Source organism: Piliocolobus tephrosceles, chromosome 19 (genome assembly GCF_002776525.5).
Source record: "Piliocolobus tephrosceles isolate RC106 chromosome 19, ASM277652v3, whole genome shotgun sequence".
NCBI classification, from domain to species: Eukaryota; Metazoa; Chordata; class Mammalia; order Primates; family Cercopithecidae; genus Piliocolobus; species Piliocolobus tephrosceles.
The window spans coordinates 3571075-3598799 of NC_045452.1; the positions used below are offsets into that span (position 1 = coordinate 3571075).

Consider the following 27725-nt stretch of genomic DNA (forward strand, 5'->3'; position numbering starts at 1 on the left):
CAAACCCGCCAAGTACATCCCGGTGGCCACGGCCGCCGCGCTGCTGGTCGGCTCCAGCACCCTCTTCTTCGTGTTCACGTGAGTCGGCGCCGCTTCTGGGAGCACCGGGGCAGCGATGGGCAGGGCTCGCACAACCCGGGCACGGGGGCGGCGGTCGCGGGGGCTGGCGGGGCCCGGGACAGTGGGCGGGCGGGGCTCCGGCTGCAGGCGACGGCAGTCCCTCTCCCCCCGCCGGGGCCGGGGGAGTTGAAGCCGTGTGCGGGCATCCCGGGCACCGGGGTGAGTCCCTTGTGTGGGGACACCAGTGCGGGCTGGGCACATCGGGAGTGCCCTGTCGGGGAGCGCTGGGCCCGGGCAGGGGAGGAGGCCGGGCTGCTCTGGGTGTGGCTGCAGCCCTTTCCTCCCCATGGGGCTCCTGAGGGGACGTGGGCCACCCAGAGCCATGAGCCCTCTCTGCAGGTGGCTGTGGGTGCCTGTCGGGTCTCCTCCTGGCTGCCCGCCCCAGGCCAGAGTCAAGTTGTCCCCACGTAGGTGTGGCCTGGCCTGGTTGCCACATGCCTGCCCCACAGCCACTGGTGACCCGGGCCTGGCCCTTGGCCTCCCTCTCAGGAAGACCCAGTGGTCATCACAGCTGGGGGACCCAGGCCAGGCCACACCCAGGGCTAGATGTTAGCACAGCACCCCTGTGGGTTGGCCATGGTGCACATCAGAAACCTGGAGGTCCTGTTTCTGGGAGTGAGAGCCCACGCCTGCAGGACACTGGGCCCTTCCAGCCTCAACTTCTTCACCCAAGATACAGGCTGGCTTAGGACCAGAGAGGCATGTGGACAGCACAGCCTCTCTCTGTGGCTGTGGGGTCACCACAGGCTTTTTCAGGCACAAGGAGGGTTGGGGGCTCCAGGCTTCGTTCGGTTGCACAGATCTTCAACCACCCACCCCCCTTCCACCAATCTGGGGTTGAGACATAGCCCAGGTGACATGAACGATGGCGACCTATTCCAAGGTGGGGCCACCCCTGAGCATGTGAGCCTGGAGAGGGGCAGGTAGGGGCTGCCTGACACTCATCACCTTTGCAAGAATTTGGGGAGTCGCTGCGTGCATGGTGAAGCTGAATCGGGTGCCCGTGGAGGCGAGAGAGTTACCTGCAGGCTGGGGCTGGGTGGGCACCGCAGGCTGCCAAGAGCATGTTTAAAAAAGGCCTGTGTGGACGGGCTTATTTCTGGCTCGGGCAAGCCAGCGTGTTCTTGTCACTCAGACAGTGCTGGTGTGGGGCAGAGAGAGGTGGGTGGTGGGCACCTTGGGGAGCCTGGCCTGGGGGAACACATCCCACCAAGGCTTCTGGAAGGGTGGGCCCAGCCCAGCGCTGGTCCCCAGGGCCTCTGTCAGTGTAGGGGTCTGGGTTGGTTCCTTACTCTCTCCATGCAATTCAGTGTCCTTTCTCATGACTTCAAAAGTAATGTGTGGGCCGGGCGCAGTGGCTCACGCCTGTAATCCCAGCACTTTGGGAGGCCGAGGTGGGCAGATCACCTGAGGTCAGGAGTTTGAGACCAGCCTGGCCAACATGGTGAAACCCCATCTCTACTAAAAGTACAAAAACTAGCCGGGTGTGGTGGCGGGTGCCTGTAATCCCAGCTACACAGGAGGCTGAGGCAGGAAAATCGCTTGAACCCGGGAGGCGGAGGTTGCAGTGAGCCAAAATCGCACCACTGCACTCCAGTCTGGGTGACAGAGCAAGACTCTGTCTTGGAAAAAAAAAAAAAAAAGTAATGTGTGTTCTTTTTGGGGAACTTGTGAAATACAGAAAAAAAATATGGTAAGAAATTAAAATCAACCCTGCACACCCCCCAAATCCTGTCCTCCTTGGACGGCTCCTCTGTTCCTGGCACCGCATCTGCAGCCGGCTGTGGTGGCTGCGGCTGCTGGTTCCCTCGCGTGTGATGTCAGAGGGCCCTTTCCGTGACTCTGCCTGTGAACCTGACCCAGCCCCAGACGTGGAGTGCTTGGGTGGCTCCCACTGTGCTGAGCACCAGTTTCTCCTCCTCTGTTCTGGGGTTCTGTTTCAGTGACACCAGCAGTCTTGAGGTATGGGGTTCCTTCTTGGGGCAGTGCGGGCCATGCCTGCACCCAACCCTACTCCTGGCCTGTGCTGACCTCTGACGGCCTTGCACATGGGAGAAGGTGCCATGTGTCCCTATAGAAGGATGGTGGCCCGGGTGCTCACCTGGGTTTGATGTGCAGTGGCCACCTAGCAAGGCTAAGAAGCCCTGATTGCCCCCTCAGGACAGGGCTGCCCTGAGGCCACACCCTTGGGCTGAATGGCTGTCAGTGATCCTGGCCTCTTCCCCGACCCGCCCCAACTCTGCTGAGCTCCTCCAAGACTGCTCAGTTCCTGAGAAGGGGTTCTGTTGGGTCGGCTGGCCCATTGATGACACCCATGGCAGCTGTGCTGATTCTGAGTAGGCAGGGGTCCAGGCGGCCCCCGTCGTGAGGCAGGCCACTTGTCCACCCGTTGCCCAACCTCCTGCCCTGTATCTGGTCCAGGTACACAGGAAGGGGAGCAGGTTGCTCCTGTGCCCCTTATCCCTGCCCTCAGGGCCAATACAGGGTTCCCGACTTCACTGTTTGCTCCTCGGACGTTACCAGATAGTGAGTGGCCCCAGCCCCGTCTCTGCACTCAGTAAACATGAGTTGCTGCCAGGGGGGCGGCTTCGCCCATGCACCAGGTAGGCAGGAGTTCTGGGTGTCATGTGGTGTGGGGAGCTGGAGGCCTGAGAACCAGAGACCCCTCTGTCAGCCAGATCTCCAAGGGTCTTGGGACCAGCAGGACATTGACACATCTCTCTAGGAGGGTGTGGGCATAGAAGCATGCCCGGGTGTGAGGGGTGCCCTCTCAGGATGGGGCACATACAGCAGGGCAGCTTGTCAGAGGCCCTCTTCCTTCAGGAAAGCTTCCCAGGATTTTGTTGTTGTTGTTTGTTTGTTTGTTTGTTTGAGACAGGGTCTCACTCTGTCGCCCAGGCTGGAGTACAGTGGTGCTACCTCGGCTCACTGCAGTCTCGACCTCCTGGGCTCAAGTGATCTTCCCACCCCAGCCTCCTGAGTAGCTGGGATGACAGGTGGGCACCCTCACACTCGGCTAATTTATTTATTTTTTGTGTTTTTTTAATAGGGATGGGGTCTCGCTATGTTGCCCAGGCTGTTCTCCTGAGCTCAGGTGATCTGCCAGCCTTAGCCTCCCAAAGTGCTGGGACTACAGGTGTGATCACTGCTCCTGGCCCCTTCCTATGTTTCTGGGTGTTTTGTGTCCCGCTGGGCTGCAGAAGCCCTTTACACCATGGCATAATGCTAGGCTGGGTCAGCTGCTGGCAGAGGGTTCGAAGACTGTTAGGCCAGGCTCCCGACCCTGCCCTGACTTCACTCCAGAGCCACATTGCAGAATGACAGGGACCCTGTGAATGTCCAAGGGCTAGGGCTGCCTGGCAGGCTGCCAATGCCTGGGGCTGAGCCAGGCTGGCTTATGTGTCTCTGGGGCATCTGGGATGGTGTGGCTGGTCCCTAGATCGTCCTGAGCCCTCTCCTTGCCTGGAGGCCCAGCTCAGGACAGCAGTCAGAACAGGCCCTGGGCCAGACTAGCCTTGGGGGGCCAAGAGGGACTGAGCTGCTGAGTGGGACCTCATGAGTCTGGGGAGCCTGGGGGTGAAAACTCAGTGTGAGCCCCCCTGCTGGGATCTACTGAATGTGGCCTGGGGTATTCCTGGCCCCGAGCCTCAGTTTCCCCATCTGTCCAGGTGTCTGTAGGGATTGGACAGGTAGGTGCAGGTACTTTGAGGTCCAAAGGCCTGGCCTGACAAGGGCACAGCGGCTTTTGTCCCGCTGGTCCCGGGCGCCCCACGGGCAAGTGCCACTCATACACAAACAGTGCTAATGAAGAACCTGATTTAAATGAAAACGTCTGAGTTAAAATTTTCCATTCCACATTTAGCTGTGGCGGACATTCTGCCCCTAAGCCACCCCCCCTTGCTGGGCGGTGTCTCCCTGCCAGCCCAGGCGGGACTTGGGGCCTCAGCCCGGGTGGGGCCTATGGTGGTGGTGCATGTCCCAGCCTGTGGCCCTGGATGAGGGATTGGAACTTCGGGGCTGGGCCCCCCGGACCTGCCCTCCGCCCATAGCTTGGCTGGAGCCAGCCAGGAGGGGCTCAGAGGGACATGGCGGGCCAGACACTCCACCTCCAGCCCAGGCCCAGAGCCTGTCTCTGCCTGGCCCTCCGACAGGCAAGCGTGGTGTGCACCATCAGGTCTGGGTGGAAGTGGAGCCTCCCCGAGCCAGGACCCAGACGACTGGCTGCTGGGCCCTGCCCTAGGGAGTGTGTGTCTTCGAGTGTGCCTGAGCATCCACACGTGGCCTCCCCTGTCTCCGTGTGTCTTCATGCATCCTTGCATGTCCTCGTGTGTCCTCCCGTGTTCTTGCACATCCCTGAGAGTGCCTGTGTGTCCCCACACTTGTCCTATCCACAGAGGAGCAAAGGGAAGCCCAGAGAGTGGGAGGGCAATGTCTGAGGCCAGAGTGAGGGGCAGCTGAGCCGAGGCTGGATAGGGCTGGATGCGGTGCGAGGAGGCGTGTGTCTGTGCACACCTGTGTTCACGTGTGCACACACATCGGTCTTGGGTGAGTGATGTGCAGGCATGTCTGCATTCTTGCATAGGCGCCAGCATGTGCACGTGTGCATGTCTGCATGCAAGTGTTCATGCATGTATGTGTCTTGTATGCAGATATGATTCATGTATGCGTGTGTGCCTCCTGTGCACCAGAGCAGGTTGTGTGTTTATGTGTGTACATGCCTGTATATTTGTGTGTGTGCACACGCCCCCGTGCACATGTGCCCTGGAGCATGTTTGTGCATATGGCCATGTCTTCACACATGTGTCTGTATGTGCCTGCACGTGCTCCACATCTTCTCCCCCACTGAGCCCTGAGAGCTCTGGGTCCTGGTGGGTTGACCTGTGAGCTGGTCCCTGTTAGGCAGGATCCGACCTTGGGGATTACAGAGAGGACGTTTGCCTCACCCTGAAGGACGGGAGAGGTGGGCAGCAGCTCAGGTCCCAGTCAGAGAACCCACGACAAGCCTCCTCCACCCCGGCTTAGTGCCCATAAGGGCCCTCACAGGCATGTGGGCCGGTGGTACCCGCACTGGGCGGGGGGACCCGGTCACGCTATAGACTTCCCAAAGTGGCCTCGTGGCTGTGAGGCTGCTGTCTGGCCCGCCTGGCGTGGGAGAGTCCAGGCTCAGGGAGGACACAGCAGTACCGCCTGCTTGGGCTGTCAGGGAGCTCAAGTCAGCATGGGGTTCAGACCCCACCTGCCTGATGGGCGAGCGCACTCCCGAGGCCCCAGTTAGGGCCAGGAGGCAGGCCGGCAGCCAGCGCGGGTGCAGAGGGGCCCCGAGGTTCCCATCCTTAGGTCAGCATTGGGAGGATAGAGACTGCCTCCCTCCTCGCAGCCCAAGGGTTGACCAATGGCACTTGCCCCATCCCTTCCCAGAGCAGGCTGGCCCCACAGGCACCATGAGGGCCTGTGTTTGGTTTAATGCTCTGCTGTCAACATCTTAAAATTTTCTGTAAATTTAAAATAAGGGGCCCATAGTTTCATTTTGCACAGATTACGTAGCCAGCCTTCCCCAGAAGGCTTGTGGGGAGCACAGGCCCTGCCTCTCCCTGGAGGGCCGCTCACCTGCCTGTGCCCACCTTGCTGGGCTGACCATGCCTTAGGGACCTGTGGTCCTTGCTGAATGGCGTTGCATTGGAGGCCAGGCACATTTGAGTGCGGCCTGTGTGCCAGGCAGGGCTGGGGAGGGTGGAAGGAAGCCTGGGGGCTGGGCCACTGGGCAGGGACAGGGAGAGCCCTCCCAGCAGAGGGAGCTGTGGCCGCAGCTGTGTCCTCACCCCGGGGTCTACTCCACGGGCTGGGCCCTGGACAAGAGGAAGGGTAACTTGGGCTCCCGGCCCTGCCGAGGATGGCTGTCGTGGGAAGCAGAGTCTTTAAATAGCCTCTTGCTTTCCACTAAAAATAGTGAAGCTCTGCTGCCGTGGAGGTGGTTGCCGGGGCGGCGGGGCTGGCTGCTGGCCAGGCGGGTGTGGGTGCAGCAGCGTGGCCACGTGCGCTGGGGTGGTAAGCAGCGCGTGGGCCCCGTCCACTGCTAGTGGCCACGGAGATCAGGGCTGCTGTGGGGGATCCCCACTAGCCCCCCAACTGTGCAGAGGACCTGAATACAGGGAGGGACGCAAAATCCTGTGTTCCTGCCCCTGCTGCTTGTCACAGCAGCCGTCTCAGGATGCGCAGGGGAGAGATGAGGAGCCTGAGGCCAGAGGAGCTTCTCGGAAGCTGAGTGGGTGGATTTAGGAACCTGCTTCAGGCCGTGTGGCCCGAGGACTGGCAGGTCTCCTCAGAGGGGACTCAGGCCAGGCCCCTTGAGGGCTGAGGAAGGCACCTTTCAGGAAGATGTGTGAGGGCACACCTTATAGGGAAGCTGCGGAGGGCAGCCTGGAGTCCTGGAAAGCTTCCCGGAAGAGGGGGTGGCCTTGGAGCCAAGTGCTGAGGGCTGGGAAGTTGGGAAGTGGTGGGGGACATTGTGCATTTCTAGAGTCCCTAAGTGTTCTACTTTGTCATCTGGGGAGGGAGGTGACAAACTCAAAAGAAGGGGCTGTCTGGATGGGGCTGTGCCTGTCTGGAAGTCGGGGCATCACATGCATTTACTGACCAAGGATTGAGGCTCCCCACACCCCAGAGTCTCCCTGGTGAGAGGCCCCACTGTGCCAGGGATGGGCCTAGATGAGGCGTCGTGGGCGCATTTTCCATCTGGGGCTCCCACCTCCAGCCTGTGCACTGTCCCCGGCCCCCGCCCCCCGCCCTGGTAGTGGAGCCCAGGGACATCGCTGGAATGGTGTGACCTTAGGCCTGTGGGCCTGTCTGAGATGGCTGCCCTGAGGCGTTGCCAGGTCAGGGCACGGGTAGCCCACATGCTGTACTGATACGCACAGCTTCTGGCAGTTACTCGAAGGAGCGATGTGGCTGAGGTTTCTTGGCAGGGCTGTGGCAGCCTCCCCACTGCCTTTGAGCTCTGAGGGTGACCTTGCAGGCCCAGTCTGCCGCACCACATAGCTCTGCCCCTGCATCCCCTCTGCACCCCCAGACTCCACTGTCTGCCCCCACTGTCTACTGCAGGTGCCCATGGTTGACACGAGCTGTGTCCCCAGCTGTTCCCGTCTACAATGGCATCATCTTCCTCTTTGTCCTCGCCAACTTCAGCATGGCCACCTTCATGGACCCTGGTGTTTTCCCCCGAGGTAGGGCCCTGTGCTGGGGAGCTCATCTCGCTTTCACTAGAGTGTGAGTGGCTAACTCGAGACAGCCTCAGGGGTTCCTCGTGGGTGGGCTGGACTTGGGGGAGGGATTCACCTGCCAGGAAAGTCAACTTCGTGCTCCCTGCCTGGCTCCTGGTCTGCAGCGGATGAGGATGAGGACAAGGAGGACGACTTCCGGGCCCCACTGTACAAGAACGTGGATGTGCGGGGTATCCAGGTCCGCATGAAGTGGTGCGCCACGTGCCACTTCTACCGCCCGCCGCGCTGCTCCCACTGCAGCGTCTGTGACAACTGTGTAGAGGTGACCGCCCTGCTGCCCTGCGCTCCCCCAGCCCTGTGCCACATCCCTGCCTGCCACGTGCCCTGACGCACTGCTCCCGCCCAGGACTTTGACCACCACTGCCCCTGGGTCAACAATTGCATCGGGCGTCGAAACTATCGCTACTTCTTCCTGTTCCTGCTGTCACTCAGCGCACACATGGTGGGCGTCGTGGCCTTTGGCCTGGTCTACGTGCTGAACCACGCTGAGGGGCTGGGAGCCGCACACACCACCATCACGTATCCTTGGTTCCTGTGGGCCTCATTGCAGAGGCGATGTGGACCGGGGACACGTTCACTGGGGAGATCGAGCCTCAGGAGGCTTGGTTCCTGCCCAGGGATCCCCAGCGGGCAGGTGGCCGTCCCTAGGTTGGGAGGGGGTTTGTCCACAGGCACCTGCTCCGTGCTGCGATGGGGTCTGTGGTGTCCTGGCCTGCGCCGTTGGCCTTAACGGGCTAGCATGGCTGTCATGTGTGTGGCCGGCCTCTTCTTCATCCCTGTCATTGGCCTCACTGGCTTCCATGTGGTGCTGGTCACTCGGGGGCGCACCACCAACGAGCAGGTGCAGACCCCACGGGGGATGGGCGGCCCCAAAGGGCAGAGAGAGTTGGGGCTACATGGGGACAGGGTGGGGCCTGGGGCACCCTTGTCAGGTGGCTTGTGCAGCTGTGTTGAGACAAGGCTCCAACTCTGAGACTGCCATGTGGGGCCGTGCCTGCCCCATCCCCTGTGCACATCCTACCTGTGGACAGTGTAGCCACCAGTGACCCAGAAATCCCACAGCTCCCTGCAAGGACAGGCTGGGTAACCTATGTGAGGGGCAGCCCTGGGCTGACCCCGCCCAAGCCACTTCCCACGAGTACCAGCTTCTAAGGAACCCCAGCTCCCCTGCCCAGCCCCCTGCCCACCCTTCCCTGGACCTTGGGAGGCCAGGCTGGCTGAAGGTCCTGCATCCACAGGTGACTGGGAAGTTCCGCGGGGGTGTGAACCCTTTCACCCGAGGCTGCTGTGGGAATGTGGAGCATGTGCTGTGCAGCCCCCTGGCACCCCGGTGAGGCCCAGCCTGGGCAGGGTGGTGGGGGGGCCTCTGCTGGGTGTGGGGAGGGCAGCCTTAGACCCTCAGCTTGGTCCGTTTTGGCTCTTGCCAGGTGTGGCCAGCCCTGCCCTTGTGTGTTTGTGGCAGGTGGGCTGGCTACTGACCCCTGTGCCCTGGTGCAGGTACGTGGTGGAGCCGCCCCGGCTGCCGCTCGCGGTGAGTTTGAAGCCGCCTTTCCTTAGACCTGAACTCCTGGACCGAGCTGCACCGCTCAAGGTCAAGCTTAGTGACAACGGGCTGAAGGCTGGCCTGGGCCGTAGCAAGGTGGGGGCCTGGGCCTGGGGATGGGCTGGCAGTCAGGCCCGTGGATGGGGAAACAGGCAGGTTGGTGGGGGCCTACAAGAGGTGGATGGGGCAGGCGGAGCTGTAGACGGATTCTGGGGAGGGGACCAGGTCCCAGGCTAAATCCCTAGTGAAGCCCTGCCCCTCATCCAAGTCCCACATACCACTGACCCCGCCCCCTCCCAGTCCAAGGGCAGCCTGGACCGGCTGGATGAGAAGCCGCTGGACTTGGGGCCGCCACTGCCCCCCAAGATAGAGGCTGGCACGTTCAGCAGTGACCTGCAGACCCCGCGCCCAGGCAGTGCTGGTGAGGTCGGGGCAGCCACACCTAGGGAGGGACGTGGGTTGACCCCCATGTGACCTCAGTCTGACAGTGGTCTGCATCCCCAGAGAGTGCCCTGTCGGTGCAGAGGACCAGCCCCCCGACGCCTGCCATGTACAAGTTTAGGCCGGCCTTCCCCACGGGTCCCAAGGCGCCCTTCTGTGGACCAAGCGAGCAGGTAAGGAGGCCTAGCCTGCCCCCTGGCAGGCCTTGTCCCCCAGGCCCGCCTCTAGGACCTCTCCCCACAGCCTTCACCCCATGGAGGCCCCACCTTCAGAGCCCCGCCTCTCCAGTGGAGGCCACATCCCCTGAGACCATGCCCCTCAGGGCTCTGCCTGGGTCACCAAGGACCTTGTGTGACTGGTAGGACCCTGCCTGTGTGCACCCAGAACTGGGACCCATGAAGGGGAGCAGGGTGTCCTGGAAGGGACTGGCGTGGGCCGTCCAGGCTTAACGTCTGTCCCTTGGCTGGCATTGCCTTAGACCAGGTGGGCGGCTGCCCCCAGGAGCACTGTGTACCAGGATGCCTGGAATTCCACCATTAGTCACTCTGTAAGGCCCACGGGAAGACTTCGGAAGAATTTGAGACGTGCTTGAGAAAGCACATTTCTCTTCCCTGAGTTGCATGAGTGCTCTGTGGTCTCTGGAGTAGTAGGCAGTGCGGGGCGGTCTGTGCAGTGAACCAGAACACCCAACAGTCCCACAGTGTCATCCTTCTTTCTGGGCCACCGCAAAAGGCACCCTGTGGCTGGGCCCTGGGCACCTAGATGAGCCTCATCCCCGGGAACCTCTCCCCTCAGGATTGATGTCCTTCCTGGAGAGTCACTGGTGGAGCAGTGAGTCTGGGCCTCCTTGGCCAAGGGTCTGAGTCTGTAGGCATGTAGGGGCCGTGCCTCGAAGGAGGAGGAGGCAGCCCTGCTTGGAGATGAGGGCTCCGGATACGTCATCTTCCTGGGACTCCTGGGTCCAGTGGGGGATCGGGTCTGGTTGGCCAACTGCATTGAGCCCACATTTGCCCTGATCCCCTTCTGGCTTTGTGGTTCCTGAGGCTCTTGCCCCAAGCCCAAGCCCATGCCCATCTGCCTGTCACAGAGGCTAGACGAGGCCCCTCCTCCCTGTGGCTGCCCTGAGTGGTGGGCCCCTGGGGCTGTGTGGCTCCAAGGGCAGAGCCCTAGGTGTCTACAATAGCCAGCTGTGGCCTCCCTCCCACTGCAGAGCCCCTGCCCCTTAGCCATGGATGCTCAGAGACAGGGCCTTGGGTGCTCAGGGACAGGACCATGGGTCATTGTGTGACTCTTACGGCTCCTTGAGGCCCAGTTCCTGAGGCCACGGTGCCAGGTGTGGCCTCTGTGGGTGCTGACTGGTGGCTGCAGGTAGGGTGGCAGGCGGGCAGTGGTGAGAATGCCTTCTCCCTACAGGTTCCAGGCCCTGATTCCCTGACCCTGGGGGATGACAGCATCCGTAGCCTGGACTTTGTGTCCGAGCCGAGCCTGGACCTCCCTGACTATGGACCCGGGAGCCTGCACGCAGCCTACCCGCCATCCCCCCCGCTCAGCGCCTCTGATGCCTTCTCAGGCGCTTTGCGTTCCCTGAGCCTCAAGGCCTCGAGCCGGCGGGGCGGGGACCACGTGGCCCTGCAGCCCCTCCGCTCCGAGGGTGGGCCCCCCACGCCCCACCGTAGCATCTTCGCCCCCCATGCACTGCCCAACCGCAACGGCAGCCTGTCCTACGACAGCCTGCTTAACCCTGGCTCACCTGGTGGCCACGCCTGCCCCGCCCATCCAGCAGTTGGCGTGGCCGGATACCACTCACCCTACCTGCACCCTGGGGCGACGGGCGACCCGCCACGGCCCCTGCCCCGCAGCTTCAGCCCTGTGCTGGGCCCCAGGCCCCGGGAGCCCTCGCCTGTGCGCTACGACAACCTGTCCAGGACCATCATGGCATCCATCCAGGAGCGCAAGGACAGGGAGGAGCGTGAGCGCCTGCTGCGCTCCCAGGCCGACTCACTGTTCGGCGACTCAGGCGTCTATGACGCGCCCAGCTCCTACAGTCTGCAGCAGGCCAGTGTGCTGTCCGAGGGCCCCCGAGGTTCCACACTGCGCTATGGCTCCAGAGACGACCTTGTGGCCGGGCCCGGCTTTGGCGGCGCCCGCAACCCTGCCCTGCAGACATCACTGTCCTCGCTGTCCAGCTCCGTGAGCCGTGCACCGCGGACGTCGTCGTCCTCCCTGCAGGCTGATCAGGCCAGCAGCAACGCCCCAGGGCCCCGGCCCAGCAGTGGCTCACATAGGTCGCCTGCACGCCAGGGCCTGCCCTCCCCGCCCGGCACTCCCCACTCACCGTCCTATGCAGGCCCCAAAGCTGTCGCCTTCATCCACACGGACCTCCCAGAGCCACCGCCCTCGCTGGCCGTGCAGAGGTGGGTGCCGGGAGGTGCGGGTGGGCTTCCTGGTACGGGGCAGCTGTCCAGCTGTCTGCAGGGCCCCTCTTGGCTGGGCACTCATAGGTCATCCCAGGGGCCTGAGGTTTTCTCTGGGGTCGGGACAGGGAGGATGCGCCTCGCCCTGCCTTGAAGGCCCTGGCTAGCCCGTGTGGCCCAGCTCTGAGGATGTCCTGGGCACGCCCTGGGGACAGGGTATGAGAATTTGTATCCTGAGCCCCACAACTCGTTCCCCCAGAGCTGGCACAGACCCAGCATGTGGGAGGCCGTGGGGCTCTCTCCTTGGAGCCGGTGTCATGCGGCAGCCTGGGCCTCCTTTAGGCTGTGGCTCTGGCTTCCTGGGTCACAGTGGCCCTGTCCACCCAGGGCTCTCCCTGGGTCTGCTTTGCTGCATCTCTTGGAGGCTGGGGCTGAGGACATTACCTGGCAGCACAGTGTGCCACTGGGTGGCTGGTCCCTGGCCCTCCCTGTGGGACATAGTTCTAGGAAGCAGGGGTTTCCCTGCTCGTAGGTGGGGAAACTGAGCATTGGAGAAAGCAGGCTGGCTCCAGGCAACCAGCAGGTTGGTAACTGAGAAAGCGGGGTCAGCTGGCTCGCAGGCCCAGGCCCAGGTAGGAGAACTGCACACCCGCTGGGGCCAGGACCCAGGCTGCGGCGCATGGTGTCGTCATGGCGTCTGTCGTCTGGTCCAGGCCTGGAAACCTCAAGCACAGGCTCAGCTGTTTCCCGTCTGCAGATGCGGCCCCAGGGGGAGAACCCAGCCCAGCCCAGCCCAGGCCACTTGGCCACAAACGGGCTGAGGGCACAGCAGTCCATCCAGCCCTGAGCAGACCTCCCCTACCCCACAGGGTGGGAGTCTGTTCAGCTTTTGTGGAGTTGGGGAGGAGGCTGTCATTGGCTGTGATGAATGGGGAGCCCGAGACCTAGAAGTGGGCAGCATTGCAGCCAGGCAGGGATCGCAGCCCTGGGACAAAGGGCTCTCGCCTCGAGAAGGTTTAAGTAGCAAGGGTAGAGCTGCTGTTGGTCAGTGCTGGTGGGCAGGAGGGCAGCCCCTCGTTTTCCTGAGAGAGAGCAGGAATGAGGCCAGGCAGAGTGACCAGGCTCCCAGTGCAGGGCAGGGCAGGGGCTCCGGTCAGTGCCCACCTGGCTGCCCCATGCTCTCTGTGGCCAGTGCTGCCTAGGAGGGACCCAGGGACCCGGGAGGGTGGTAGCAGTTCTGACGACATCTGTCTGTCCTGTGACGGCACAGCCACTCCCCAGGCAGGCTCTGCATCTCCCGCCTGCTTTCCAGGTGAACCCTCCGAGCCCAGAGGGCAGGGACTGCCTGGGCCCCCACGACCCGGCTACACTAGTCCACGTCCGTGTCGTCTCTGTCCTGCTGCCTCCTCTGTCCTCTGTCCCCATGTGTTCCTGTGTTCACCGTGTGCATGCGTGGATGTGCTTGTTTTGATGCAGGGACCACCCTCAGCTGAAGACTCCCCCAAGTAAGCTTAATGGGCAGTCCCCGGGCCTGGCCCGGCTGGGACCTGCCACTGGCCCCCCAGGGCCCTCTGCCAGCCCTACGAGGCACACGCTGGTTAAGAAGGTATCCGGCGTGGGTGGGACCACGTACGAGATCTCGGTGTGAGGACTGACTGCCACCCATCTGCTGTGGTGCCACGGGGACCAGGACCCCGCAGCGCGCTCCCCCCCACCGACTTCTCTGCCCCAGGGACAGGAGGGCACCCCAACCTGGTGTGGACCCATCAGCGGGAGAGAGTGCCACGCCTCCACAGCTTGCCCCAAGCGCTCTGCCTGCCCGTCCACTCATCTGCCCATGGGGAAGTCGGCTCACTGGGCCAAGGGCCACTGGGCTGTTCTGTGTCTGTGCCCGTCCCATGGCTGGGGCAGTGAGGGGCCCCATTCAGCCTCTTTGAGGCACCCTCTCTCAGCCAGGCTTGGCCCACTCCCATCACCCATGCACCCCAGATCATCGCCAGGCCAGCCCCCAACAGCCCCCTTACGGACGGGTCCCAGAGATGGACAGAGACATCCAGAGCCCCCGCCTTCCTTCCAACACAGCCTGTGGGCTCCCGGACCGAGTGTCCCCCGCCAGGCTACTCCTAACTAACGCGTTGCCTTTCACGGACCCCGCTGGAAGCTTGTAGCTTGGCAAGGCCGATGCTTCTGCCCTGGCCTGCTCTGGGTGGTGGTGGATAGGTGGACAGATGGCCGGCCAGCCAGCCAGCTGTGGCGGGGGGCCCGGCTCCATGTGTCCTATGTTGCCCGGCGGGCGGGCTTGTGTCCCGTGTCTGTGTGCTATGCTGCCGCACCGTGTCTGATGTGTCAGTGCTCCGGCCGCCGCTGTCCCTTTCATCAAAGCCTTAACCTTTGCTTCATGCTCTTGTGGGAGGCGACGGGGGGCAGGCGGGAGCAGGCACGGGGGTGATGCTGCCACAGGGGGCCAGTGACACCCAGAGCCCCCTCCCCAGCCCTCAGGCCCTCCCTGCCAAACTGGAGAATCCCCGCCCCAAGGCATGCCACGTCCCCAGCCCTGGCCTGGCTGCGGTGCTTGCGCCGCGGGAAAGCACACTGGGGAGGGGTCTGTGCTTCCCTTGGTGTCAGGGACCTGAGAGTAAGCACACGACAGCGTCCGCTTGTGTTGTGTCTGTTTTATGTTTTTATATCTACATCTATATATCTATAATTTTATTAAAAAAAAGAAAAAGAGTTATTTTGATTCTTTCCTTGGGCAAGGCCAGGGCTGTTGCTGCAGGACACCCAGGTTAGGGGAAGGCAGGGGCCAGGCCCCAGAAGAGGGGGTGGCTGCTGTCTGGTGTGCAGGGGTAGGTGGGTTCCTCAGGGGCATTTCTGCCGACTTGGGCCAACTCAGAGGCCTGTGAGGAGGGGGCGGCCAATGGTCTGTGACTGGGAAGTGTGAGGGTCTCTCATCTTGGGTCTGTGTCAGTTCTGGCAGTGACAGGGTGTTTAGGGGAAAGATTTGGGTCTGCTGCTACCCACAGGGGAATCCCAGGAACCCAAGAGCTTGGGGAGATGAAATGGGGGTGCATAGGGGCCACCTGCTGGCTCAGGGCCCTGTGGGGGCTGCTGAACCTGCTGGAACTCTCCTGCCTGCCAAATCCCAGGGGCAGGGCTGAGGGATCGTGAGGGATGCGCAGCTGTTCGGGGCTGAGACGGCCTGGGCTGGGGCTGTCCAGCGCGGGAGGCGTGCGGGCTACAGGGCCCGGAAGCTGACCTCCACCTTTCTGCTTCTCTCTCACGGACGCCGCGGCCCACAGGGGGCGGATTGGCACCTGCACCCGTGGATGGGGGCGGCGTGGCCAGCCTTGGGTGCCTCCTGGGCTGCATCTGTGCCACCTTGGCCGCCCGGAGGACCGCCCACCACTGCGGGCCCCCTGGAGCCCGGCCGCTGGGGCGGCCCCACGCGGGGCCATGTGCCGCCTGCACTTGGCTGCCTCCAGTCTTTTCCCCAGCCTCTCCGGGCCCTAGCAGGATGACAAGTAGGCAGCTCCGGGGCCCAGGACAGCCGAGCTGGGGACCCAGGAGGTCGGACTACCATGGACCCTCGGGCAGGGCTGGGGGTGGGCTGGGCTCTCTGCTCCACCAGCCACAGCTTGACAGACTCCCAGCCTGCCAGGGCCCGAGACCCTGTGTCCACATGACCTCAGGAAGTCCCTCACCTGCTGCAGGGTGTCCAGCACCCCACAGGGGGCAGCCCCAGAGCTGTGGGGGGACCAGCACGACCTTTGTCCAGCCTCCCTGTCCAACCAAGCACTTTAGACTAAGCCACTTCCTCCTCGGGGAGCCCAGGCCTCCGTGGGTTGGGCTGGGTTGGGGGGGGTCTCAGGTTGCCCCCGAAGGTCTCTGCACTCCTCCTGCCCTTCCCCTGACACATGAACAGATGCCTTAACTTTGTGGAGCTGCCAGCCTGGTGAGCCACTGGCCCCTGCCTGCCACCAAGGTCCTGTAGTCATGGCCAGCTCTGCCTGGGCCCCACTGGGGCTGCCTGCACCCAGAGACGATGCTGCTGGGAGCTCAGAGGGCCCGAGGCCCAAGCCCTGTGTCCTCCAGCAGTGGTACGGCCTACAGCAGGGTGGCACTCCGGCCAGCCCTTCTCCGGCACAGGGTCCCCGTCCCTGGGTGCACCCTGGGCTGCGGCTCTATTTCTCCCATTTGGGGATGAGAAAGCCGCAAAACTCTTCTCTGTTGTTCTTAAGGGCACCCCTGCTAATTAATTCCCCAAATAAAATTTTTGGTGTTGATCTCCACAGCTCTGTCTACCAATGTGGCCCCCTGTACCGGACAGGGCCCTGGGTTGGGGAGGTGACAGGACCTGGGCAGGGCGGGTGGCGGCTAGGCAGGGAGGGGAGTTGCATGAGGGGCATGAGGTCAGTGGATCATCATCAGGTTCAGCACTGAAAACCTGACACCTGAGGTCCCCGGGAAGGCCTGGCCCAGGGGGCAAGACCTGAGGATCCCCCGGTCCTCACTGCTGTTGCCTTTCAGTGGAGACCTTCCTAAGATGCCTTAGGGTGTCAGAGCCCTGTGCAGTGGGGTTGCCTTCTGGAGGGCAGGTGGGATGTGGGGTGGGAAACCAGCCCTGAGGCTGGGGTCTCCACCCTGACGGACCCTTGCTGCTGGGTCACCCGGTGTCCCTCCCTCAATTTCCACAGAGACGTGCTCACCGGCCACATATGTCATGACTCTATGTCCAGCCACAGGCCCAGCCCTCAGGACAGACCCCGCCTCCACCCTTCTCTGCAGCTCCTGGCAGGGACGGTGCACAGTGGTGCTATGTGCAGGGGGCCAGTGCAGCCACTGGGCATCCGGGGCAGTGCTGGTCGCCTGGCCTCCTCCCTGGGGCCGTTGGGCTTCCGGCCTAGAAGGGCAGGAAGCCATCCACCTTGAGGCGCAGGAAGGGGTCCAGCAGGGCCCGGAGCTTCCAGACGGTGGCACGGCTCAGCAGGGGCGGCACCAGTCCCTCGAAGGGTGTGGGGTTCACCACGTACACGTAGGCAGCGGTCCAGACCAGCAAGGTGCCCAGCAGCAGCCTCAGGGTCAGCAGCCTGCGGGCGGCGGTGGTCAGGGGCAGGGGCGTGCGGGGGGCCTGGGGGCTGGTCTCTGCCGCGCAGTCACCTACCAGAGCTGGCCTGCCAGGCTCTTGGAGCTTCCCAGCTTTGGCCTCCCTTTCTGTCGGGGAGGGGCTGGATCAGAGCCCACCCCGAGGGTCCAGGCTGAGGGCAGGGATCCCTGGCTTTGGGAAACCCTCCTCAGACAGGGGTCCCCCCACCGCAACCCCGGCCCCTTCCTTCTGGACAGGCTCCTGCAGCCTCTTTTCAGATGCCCCCGCCCTGGGCCGCCCTCCTCGAGCCCATTTCTCCCCCTCGCCCAAGTAGGGCCCTGGGTAGGGAGGCTGGTGTCCAGACCCAGAGTGGGGCGTGGGGGGCTCACTGCCATGCTCACCACCTGCTGTTCCTTCCTGGCTCGAGTGCGGCACTGGGCCCGCTCCCTGCAGGGGCCTCACTGTCAGGACCCCATGCCCTCCACCCCCAGCCTGGCACCCACCCCCTGGCTCAGTGCTATGGAGGTGGGGAGTCAAGGATGGGTCTGCCCTGTCCTGACCAGGACCCCTTCCGAGACCTTGCTCAGCCGGCCTGGCCCCTGCCCCTACGTCACCTGAGTATCTCCAGCTGGATATCCTCCATCTGGTCCAGTACGCCCCGGATGTCCTTCTTGAGGTTCTGGGGGCCAGAGGAGGTAAGCACAGCAGGCCCCTGGCCCCACCCTCCCCAGCCTCTCGCCTGTCCGGCCCTGTCCTTCCGGGTGCTGTCCTGTGGGGACCTACCAGGAGGCCCGTGGCCTGGTCGTTCAGGGCCATGTGCATCTCAGCCACGTTGTCCCACACCTGGGGGAAGGTGGGGTCACGCCTGAGGAGCAAGACCCACTGGGTGGGCCCCCAGCACCCCTCCCCCTCAACCAGGCGGGCACCTCTGTGATGACCATCTTCTTCCTCTCAAAGCACAGGCGGATCTGCTGCAGCTCGTTCTGAGGGTGGGGCCAGGGGTGGGCTTGGGCAGCATCAGCAGGGTGGCTGGTGCCTCCCTGCCGGGCCCACCGGCCTGCTGCACGAAGGTTCCTCCCCCACAGCCCCTCCCCCAGGCCCACCTGGGACTGCTGCACGAAATCCTCTTGCCCCTGGCACAGCTCCCGCCGCAGCAGCTGCAGAGGTGCCCTGTTCCCCAAGGGCTGTGTGCCAGCTGGGTCGGGGGGCTGTGGGAGAGCCCCCAGATCAGCCCCAAGGCTGTGGGCTAGTGGGGCGTTGGCTGCATGGGGTCCCTGGGCCCTGTACTTACCCAGGTCAGAGCAGTGCAGCTTGAGTGTTCAGGACACAGGGACAAGAACTGCTGCCCCGGCCCTAGGAGGGCCCCCAGCTGCTCTCGAAGGTCCTGGTTCTGCCTTTTCTGGGGGTGGGGGGCAGAGAGAGGGGACTGCCTGTTATGGCCGCTCCTGGAGCTGGGGCTGGGGCAGGGGTACCAGGCGGTGGGTGGGGTGCTCACCAGGCTGTGGTTCTCCTGCTCCAGCTGCAGGAAGGACTGTTCTGCAGAGCCCAGCGGCTCTGCAGAGGCCAGGGCCCCTCCCTCTGGTGACAGGGCTGGGCATGGGCAGGGTCTGGGCTCTGAACCAGTGGATCCCCCCTGCCTGGGAGCCCGCTGGTTCGACCCTGGGTGCAGGGGCCAGCCCCACCCAAGCCCTGGCTCCACGTCTCCTTGTCTTGGCCCCTCAGGGTCTCTCGCCCTCTGCTCCTGGCTGGACAGAAAGAGCCCAGGAGCCTCGCCCTCCACTCTGGGCGTCCTGCCCCCTGCCCCTGGGACTGGGAAAGGTCTCTGGGACTGCACTGAGTGAGCAGAGGAGATGGGGCCCAGGCAGGGCCACCCTGCAAATCCCTGGCAGGGCTGGTCCAGGCATTCTCCATGGCTGCTGGAGGCTGGCGCTGGGGGACATTGGGGGTGGGGGTGGCCACAGGGGCCCAAGGTTTTCAGCCCCTCCATCCCTCCCTGCAACCCCTTCCTGACCCCAGGTCCAGGCTCTGGCCTGTCCCAACCTGCCACCCTCTTACTGAGGGCTCTGGGTGACCCACTGGCTCCCAGGCTGCCCCAGGCAACAGTCACAAAGGCCTGGGTGCAGCCAGGGAACTCACAATGGGCCCCTCCCACCTGGTTCTGAAGCTGCCCCGCCTGATGACCTCACTGCCTCTGACTCACCGACCCACTATGTGAGTTTTTTTTTTCTTTCTTTTTATGAGAAGGGAATCTTGTTCTGTCACCCAGGCTGGAGTGCAGTGGCACAATGATGTCTCATTGCAGCCTGCAACTCCTGGGCTCAGGCAATCCTCCCACCTCAGCCTCCCAAGTAGCTAGGACTGCAGGTGTGTGCAGCCATGCCCGGCTCATTTTTAAATTTTTTTTGTAGAGATGGGGGTCTCACTGTGTTGCCCAGGCTGGTCTCAAACTCCTGGCCTCAAGCAATCCTCTCGCTTCAGCGTCTGAAAATGTTGGAATTACGGACGTGAGCCACTGCACCTAGTCTGGTTATTTTTCTTAAGATGTAAAACAGATAATACACACACACACACACACTGTGGATTCAAAAAATATTAAACAATAAAAATGGTGTCCAAGACTTTCCCCCCTCTGTCTCCTGTCCCTGCAGACAGGAGCCTCCTCTTTAAGCTCCTGGAGGTGGGCTGCCGTCCCCCGCCCCTCGTTCCCACTGAAGAGGTCATCCTGTAGCCCAGCTTTTTCTTTTCACCTGATGTATCTCTGAGGTTTTAAAACATTCTTTTTTTTAGCTATGTATTGAACACTTACTTTCTGCCAGATCCAGTACGTGCCATTGTTACCCTCTGTTTATGGGTGGGGAAGCTGAGGCAGGAAGCCCTTTAGTCACCTGCCGAAGGCCACGCTGTTACCGGTGGGACGGGATTTGGGCGGCTGAAGAGCACTCATGCAACAGTGGGGCCGGATTCACGCCCCGGGCCCATTTCCTCCTGCTCCCTGGTGCTCCTCATGCCATCGGCCACGCTGCCCCTCACTGCCCCTGAGTCCCAGTGCCTGTGTCTTCCTTCTTGAACCCCTCAGCCCTCAGTTAACCCTCAGAAAGCTGGCTCGGAGAAGTCCTCGTGTGGTAGGAACAGCCCCGTTCCCTGCTCTCTCAGTGTCCTGGCTCTGCTGCAAGGTGACTTCGCCTCCTACGTCAAGAGGCGGGTCCTGGTCTCCACCCCTGGGCTCTGGGCCGGTCTTGAATGCACTTGGCCAACGGGATGCTCCTAAGCTGGTGTGGGTAGAGGGTGGCACGACACTTGTGCGCTGGGCCTGGACCTCTCTTGCTTGGCTGTGGGGACTGTCCTCTCTGCAGGAGGCCTGGGCTGGGCTGCATGATGAGAGGCCATGGGGCAGGAGAGGCTTCTGTCAGCCCAGCCGGTCCCCAGCTGCCTGAAGATGGGTGGACAAGCCCAGCGAGACCCCCAGAGAACCGGCCCATACGCAGCCAAATGGCTGGCCATGTGCCGCCGAGCCCCGGGCTGTCATGGTTGTTTTGCTGCTGAGTTTTGGCGTGGGCTGTGACGTGGGAGGAGACACTGAGAGGCCTCACAGGCCTACAAGCATCTTACCCTGACTTCGCGCCTGCTGGACATCGGGCTGGGGAGAGAATCGGGGCCAAGGGCGTTTTCCCACAGGACTGGAAGGCCGGTCGTGGTCCTCGGTGGTGAGAGCTGGCCGGGCCGCCAGCCTTCTCCCCGGAAACCTGTAGGGTCCCCTCTGATCCCTGCACCTCTGGGGGTCACACCAACTGCGGGTGTTTCCTTCCTCACAGCGCTGGGCACTTGGTGAACACGTTCTGCCTTGAGACCTGGCATTTCTTTGATAACATTTCTTCTCATTTCCTGCTCATTCTGGAACTCCTGTCAGTCAGATGTTGGGCCTTTTGAATTGATCCTGTGAGTCCTTCTTTCCACCTTTGTTTGTAGATAGACTTCCCTGAATCCAAACACACACACTCTTTCTCTGCTTTTTAAAAAATTGGTTTTGGGACTGGACGTAGTGGCTCACACCTATAGTCCCAGCACTTTGGGAGGCCGAGGCAGGCAGATCACTTGAGGTCGGAAGTTCCAGACCAGCCTGGCCAACATGATAAAACCCAGTCTCTACTACAAATACAAACATTAGCTGGACGTGGTGGTGGGAGGCTGTAATCCCAGCTACTCAGGAGGCTGAGGCAGGAGAATGGCTTGAACTCAGGAGGCGGAGGTTGCAGTGAGCCGAGATTGTGTCACTGCACTCCAGCCTGGGCAACAGAGCCAGACTCTGTGTCAAAACAAATAAATAAATAAAAATTAAAAATTGATTTTGGAATTTAGCTGTCCCGTTTTTCATTTCCAAGACATCTCCCTCGTTCCCCAAGCTCCCCTCTTCTTGTTCCAGAGAATTCTGTTCTGCTCTTAGGGATAAAGTGGGTTTGGGGGAAGGCAAATCTTTTCTTTCTGCATTTTCTCTCTTGTGGTTCTGTTTTGTTTAGTCTTGGAACTTCCCATGAGACGCAGTGCTCAAATGTCTGGCTTTTCCTTCTGTTCGATCCCTGTTTATAGGGGAGGCAGGCAGAGCTGCCGGGCACTCCTCTCTCCTTTTTAACTTGAGGAAGCCGGACACCCAGGTCTTGGGAGGGAGGCCTCCTGCCTCCAGGCGGCATCTCAGGCTGCAGGGCTGCGGTCTGGAGTGGGGACAGTACCAGCTCCCACTGCTGTCCTGCCATGCTTGTTCGCAGCACACGTCTCCTCACACCAGTGACGAGGCCACTGCTTGGCTGCTGCTTGCCTTCTTCCTGCCAGGCTGTCCTGCTACGTCAGCCTCCACTCTCTACCTCAAGCGTCTCGAAATATCTTGTCTGCAGATGACCTCTCTCCTGTTCTCGGTGCCACGTGGGGCCTCCCCAGCAGAGGCGGCTGGACACCTGGTCCTGGCTGCCAGAGGGTGGCGGCAGCCTCCAGGACCCTCCCCTAGCCTGTGCCCTTTTCATTCTTTGCTGGAATGTCATGGGTCTCAGGAGGTGCTGAGCTGAGAGACCCCTTGGGGCAACTTGGGATGGGGGCTAAGGAAGGCCTCTTGGAGGAGCCCTGAGGCGAGGTGGCCCTGGGGTGGGGTGGAGGAGGTCCTGAGCAGCAAGGGAGGGGGCTGCCCCTTGCTCTCTGTGTCCCTGAGTGAGTGGGGCGGGGGCTGCTTCCTGCTCTCTGTGTCCCTGAGTGGGGTGGAGCGGGGGCTGCCTCCTGCTCTCCGGGTCCCTGAGTAAGTGGGGCGGGGGTTTGCCCCCTGCTTTCTGTGTCCCTGAGTGGGGTGGGGGCTGCACCTGCTCCATGTGTCCCTAGCCTGCTAGGTGCCCCACAGGGGCCAGGATGCTGAGGAGGGAGAGGTCTTCACGGAGACAGGTGGCCCCTGTAATAAGGAAGACAACACTGGATTCCTGGGCAAACAGCAGGGTGGGGTCCTTAGGTCCCAACATAGGTGTCCAGGCTCAGATGAGATTCCCCAGTGGCCCCGAGGGGGTGCCTGGGACACCCTGGGTGGCCCAGTGTCCTCCCATCACCCTTGCCCCTGGGCACCATCCTCCTTGGCCTGGAAACCCTGAGCTCCCTGATGCCCCTGCCCCTCTCCCCACCTGTGCCAGGGAAGGCTGCTGCTCTCTGTCAGCCCTGGAGCCCCCCCTCCCCCAGCTCCTCTCACCCCTCCCTGTGGTCCTTGCCAATCGCCCTGAGCCCGAAAAGGTGGGGGACTCTTGGAGAGACGGGGTCCTGGATCCCCAGCCCTGGGGTCCCCCACTCACAAGGTCAGATACGCTAACAAAGGCCAAGCGCCCTGCCAAGCGGTGTCCTGGATTGGGGTGGGCATGGGGGTTCGCCTCAGGTCCAGGCTCCGGGATGTCGTGCAGGACAGGGCGCGGCTGCGGCTGTGGCGGGGGCACTGGCTGGAAGCCGGAACTCCCGGCCTCAAGGGCGGAAAGTGTGGCCAGCACGGCGTGCTGGGGGGGCCGTGGCCCCGTTGCCAGGCAGCGCCTCCCTGGACGCCAGTTGCCGTGGAAGCCGGTTCCTGCCCATGTTGCCATGGTGTCCAGGTGGCCTCGGGGAGCCTGGTTCAGAGGGGTCGCCCTGTGCCCTTACCCCTCCTCTGCTGCCCAGGCATGGGCTGGGAGGGCAAAGAGGAGGAGAGGCTGGGACGCCCAGCATGGAGACCCAAGTCCTTCCCGCTGGAGCTGTGCTGCGGCCCAGGGCAGGGGCCAGATGTGGCTGTTCTGCTGTCCGCACTGCGGACTTGGTGTTCATACCCCAAGCTCATTTTATTTATTTTCTATTTTTATTAAGTAGGGTCTCACTCTGTTGCCCAGGCTGGAGTGCAGTGGTGCGACCACAACTCACTGAAGCCTCCAACTGGGCTCAAGGGATCCTCCCCCCTCAGCCTCCTGTGTATTGGGGACCATAGGTATGTACCACCATGCCCAGCTAATTCTTTTTTTTTTTTTTTTTTTGAGACGGAGTCTTGCTCTGTTGCCCAGGCTGGAGTGCAGTGGCCGGATCTCAGCTCACTGCAAGCTCCGCCTCCCGAGTTCACGCCATTCTCCTGCCTCAGCCTCCCGAGTAGCTGGGACTACAGGCGCCCGCCACCTCGCCTGGCTAGTTTTTTGTATTTTTTAGTAGAGACGGGGTTTCACCGTGTTAGCCAGGATGGTCTCAATCTCCTGACCTCGTGATCCGCCCGTCTCGACCTCCCAAAGTGCTGGGATTACAGGCTTGAGCCACCACGCCCAGCCGAAAATTCTTTATTATTTTGTTTTTGTAGAGACTGGGTCTCGCTATGTTGCCCAGACTGGTCTTGAACTCCTGGCTCAAGAGATCTGCCCACCTCAGCCTCTCAAAATACTAGGATTATAGGTGTGAGCCACCTCGCCCGTGCTTGGCTGCTCCCAAATATATCTCAAAAGCCAAGAAACAGGCCCTGAGTGGATGGAACTCGGGGTCACTGGGCCAGCTACAGCCCTCAGAGGACTCCATCTCTGTGCCCCCTAACCTGGGCTCCTGGCCCACACCCACCCAGGCTGCCTGGCAGGGTCTGCTCCCTCTCCAGCCCTCAGAGCTGCCCTACGTGGAGGGTTGGGAGTCCCAGAAAACCTAGGACCAAGAAGGTGGACTGGGCAAGCCGTGGGCCCTGACGTGGGCACTACCCTTCATGTCCTCCCAGGGCCTGGGCTGTGGCCTGAGGCGTGAGTGCTCCTTTGCCTCAGGAGGGGAAGAGGTGCATGGTGGCCTTCGGTCAGGCCCCGTGGGGTTCCAAGAGTGGTCTTGGGCCTCCCAGTTTCCCCTAGACTCACAGTCAAGAGGACGGGTCTGCGGGGGGCTGTGTGAGGGATGCGGTGGCCTGCAGAGCACCCCGCCCTGTCCAGCGCCAGGGTGGCGAGTGGACACATGTCCTGAGTGCCGGGCAGCCTCCCCTACCTTCCCACCCTGTGGGGCACCCCTGAGGGGACAGAGAACAGATGGGGGCTGGGTCCTGGGAACAGGGTGTCGGGGAAGGGCAGAGTGCTGGGGATGCTGGGCCCACGACCTCCCTGTCCCTGGGGCTTCCCCATGTCAGAGGCAAGGCTCAGAGAGGTAAGGGCGCCCCCTTTGTCTGCCCCGTCCCCAGCATGGCCAAGCCGCTCCCAGGGTGCGGGCGACGGCAGGCCATTTGTCTCCCTCCTGGGTGAGTCTCTGGACACGGATTCTCACATTTTTTATTTAAGAATCAGAGAGTTATAAGAATGTCAAGGAAAAATCCTCTCATGGACAAGGCAGCCCCAGTAAATGACTGTTAGCCGGTGTGACCAGGGCTCCAAAGCCCCAGGAGGTGGCCGTGCTGGGGCTGCCAGGCCTCTGGCTCCAGAGTTGCCTGGGCTTAACTGAACATACCCACCCCTGCCCAAGCCCAGAGACACCCTGCCCCTGAGGAGACCCTGGCTTGGCCAGTCCACTTTCTTGGCATTCCCTGCCCACCTACCCCTTCTAGTCAGACAGTGGAGCTTGGGGGGACAGGGTGGCAGAGTGCCTGATGGTCGGTGCCAAGGTCATCTCCCAGGTCCTTGTTGGGGCCAAGAGCCAGGACTCCTTGCCCATCCCCATTGCTGCCCTGTGCCCGCCCAGCACCTCCTGGGGACTAGGCTGCCTGTTGGAGCAGGAAACACAGTGCTGGGCTGTGAGCCCCTGGGACTTGTCTCTGTGACCCAGGACCAGGCTTCTGCTTTGAGGGAGAAACCAGGGGCCGGTGAGGAGCGGCAGGGCTCCCGGAATCCCTCCATGCCCGCCTCTGGGTCTCCAGGACTTGTGTGCACGGACAGGCTGGAGCTGTGGTGCAGTTCCCAGTCTTACCACCAGATGGCACCATGCCCCCGCAGAAGCAGTGCCCAGAGCAGGCCAGGCTGTTCTCGGGAGCTGCAGCCGGGGCATCTGCCCAGCCGAAGCTCTAGCAGGGCAGGGGCAGTGCTGGGGGAGCCCCCTTCCCACTTGGATCCGAAGTTCCCATGGGGGCCTAGGGCAGGGGCTGGCCGGGAAGTCAGAAGTTCCCTTGCTGAGTCGAGGGTGTCTATCCCACATTTCACATGGAGACGAATCATCCCAGACACCCTGGCACTGTCCTGGGGCCGTTTGCTACCCCTCCCAAGGGGCAGGGCTCCTGTCTTGGGGCCTTCCCAAGCATAGTAGCTTTCGGGCAGCCCTGGCCTAGCCCCAAGTTGTCCCACTTGTCAGTGGGCAGTGGGGTCTGGGGGAGGGGTCCCCGCTCCTGTCCAAGGTCATGACTGCCCCAACCAGGGTGTGGCAGCCACTGTGGCCTGGGTCAGTGAGGCTGTGGCCAGAGAGTGGCCCGGGTGTAGGTGTTGCTCTCAGCTAAGAGACAGCCCATCTGGAGGAAGAACCAGGAACCAGAGGGATGGCTGGGTTCCTAGCCTGCAGGAGGCCGGCTTAGGGTCAGCAGGGGACCCCAGCAGGGACTGCAAGAGGCAAACCAAACCACATGGAGAGTCACCTGAGAGGGAATGACGGAGGCTGGGGGAGGTGGAGCCCCCACCTCCAGCTGCTGCCTCGGCCCCTACAGCAGGCGAGGGCGGGAGGCTGGCCCTGGCTCTGGCCTGGGAGATGCCACCTGGGCCTTGGTCTGGGGTGGAGGGCTGGCCAGGAGGCTGGGTACGGCCACTGCTCTGGAGTGACCGCACCATTTCCACCCTGCTTGCCTCATTCTTCTCATGAGGGCCTCAAGGGGACACATCAGAGGTTTACTGGGGGCAGGCAGGGCTGGGGAGGGATCTTAGCACTGGCCTTCTGGGGCTATGTGTCCGCTCTGCCCCTTTCTGACCTGGACTGGGGCCTCTGCCCTCCCCCAGGCCTGGCGACAGAGCCCTTTTGGAGGCCCTCAGGCCCAACAAGCCTGGTTCTTGGAGCCAGGCTGAGGGCTGAGCTGTATCCTGGTGGGGTGGCGTGGGGTGGGAGTGAGGCTGGGAGCAGGTCGAGGTTGGTGCCTCAGGCTCTGGGGAATGGGCCTGGGATGGCTGGAGAGTGGAGAGTGGCTCTCTCAATCCTGGGCTTTGGGGTCTGAGCCCAGCCCTGTGCCGAGGCAGGCCGTCCCCCGCAGCTCTGGATTCCCATGTTGGTTGGAGTCGCAGTGAGAGGTGCTGGGGCCTCCCTCGCCTCTGCCCAGGACACGCAGCTGAGAAGTCACGCTCTGCTGCCTGACTGTAGGGGTTTCAAGCCCCACTGGGGCCTCCAGGTGGGCCCTTGGGCAGCAGGACTTCGCGGCGGGAGGAGGGGACGCTGGGAAATCAGGGAGCAGACAGGGGAGAGAGAGAAGGCAGGAGCATAGTTGCGGGTGTGGTTACCCGCCCCTTCCTGAACGGTTCCTCCTGGCTCACCCCACTCCAGTCCTCTGGGCCAGCTGCCAGGGGGTGCCCGAGGCCACCTGCCTCCCCAAAAAGAGGTCACCTTCAGAGCCAGTCTTTGGGGCTCCTGGTGACCTCAGCCTGTTGCCCTTGACCCTGAGTTCGCCTAGATCAATTGGGAGGCCGCTCTTTGGGCCTCAGTTCTCCCATCCTCAGGGAGCAGATCCTCTGTCCCCTGACAGCACCCCTCCTCGCTGTGCCACCACCACTGCCAGGGTTCTGACCTGTGGATGTTCCCTAGGGGGTGGCTCTGGGCCCTCAGGCAACCGGCTACTCTGGGTGGTGGTTTGCACGTGAATAGTGTCACACTTGGGTCCTTTGCTTGAAGTTGGCTCTGCAGAGTGCAGCCTGCAAACATTTTCAGGAAACTCAATCCACAGCTGGAGGCTTGGGCTTCTACCCAACCCAAATGGCCCCCAGCCAGCCAGAGAGCCACGAGAACCCAGCCACTAGCAACTGCTAGCAGGAAACCCACTACCAGCTGCTCACAGATGGACAGCAGCTGACCCCACCTCCCTGCCCCTCTGCTGACCAACCCAGCAGCTCCTTGGGTGGGTGTGGCCGCCCTGCTGCCCCCACCTGCTCCAGGACCCTGTGCCAAGCGGTGCTTCACCTCAGCAGGGCCTCGCCTCCCTCAGAGCTGCTCTGCTGCCTGACCTGGCAATGTCATGGGTCCCCTGGGCACCGGTGCAGTTGGGTGGGACCAGCTTTGGCCAGCAGGTTGGGGACAGGTGGGTAAATCCTCCTCCCTCTATGTTGTCTCCGCTTTCCTCCTCCTCCCCGGCTTCCCTGTCTTTACCCCACTCTGGCTCCCAGGGTTGCACTGCTCAGAAAGCTGTCGCTGCCGGGCTGCTCGCAGGCCTGATTTTCTTGGGAGCCTGGGCTCCCAAAGAAAAGACC

General features: G+C 62.4%; 2 protein-coding genes across 3 annotated transcripts; one reads left to right on the forward strand and one right to left on the reverse strand.

Annotated features, from left to right (window-relative positions):
• Nucleotides 1–6: 6 nt before the first annotated feature.
• ZDHHC8 (zinc finger DHHC-type palmitoyltransferase 8) lies at nucleotides 7–16080 on the forward strand. Of its 2 annotated transcripts, none has more exons than XM_023192567.1 (11): nucleotides 7–78; nucleotides 7219–7340; nucleotides 7502–7659; nucleotides 7744–7916; nucleotides 8136–8238; nucleotides 8636–8727; nucleotides 8895–9036; nucleotides 9241–9361; nucleotides 9445–9554; nucleotides 10795–11795; nucleotides 15095–16080. In XM_023192567.1, exons 2-11 carry the CDS (start codon nucleotides 7304–7306, stop codon nucleotides 15303–15305), a joined length of 2148 nt encoding a protein of 715 aa, XP_023048335.1. In that variant the 5' UTR covers nucleotides 7–78; nucleotides 7219–7303; the 3' UTR covers nucleotides 15306–16080. The 2 variants fall into 2 exon arrangements, with proteins under 2 accessions (XP_023048335.1, XP_023048337.1); XM_023192569.1 differs by lacking the exon at nucleotides 15095–16080 and adding an exon at nucleotides 13272–14529.
• Nucleotides 16081–16695: 615 nt separating this feature from the next.
• Nucleotides 16696–18865, reverse strand: CCDC188 (coiled-coil domain containing 188). Its single transcript, XM_026449008.1, has 9 exons — nucleotides 18374–18865; nucleotides 18170–18277; nucleotides 17982–18086; nucleotides 17805–17861; nucleotides 17662–17721; nucleotides 17493–17557; nucleotides 17268–17325; nucleotides 16957–17006; nucleotides 16696–16882 (listed from the first exon to the last, which is right to left on the reverse strand). Exons 1-9 carry the CDS (start codon nucleotides 18863–18865, stop codon nucleotides 16696–16698), a joined length of 1182 nt encoding a protein of 393 aa, XP_026304793.1.
• Nucleotides 18866–27725: the final 8860 nt, after the last annotated feature.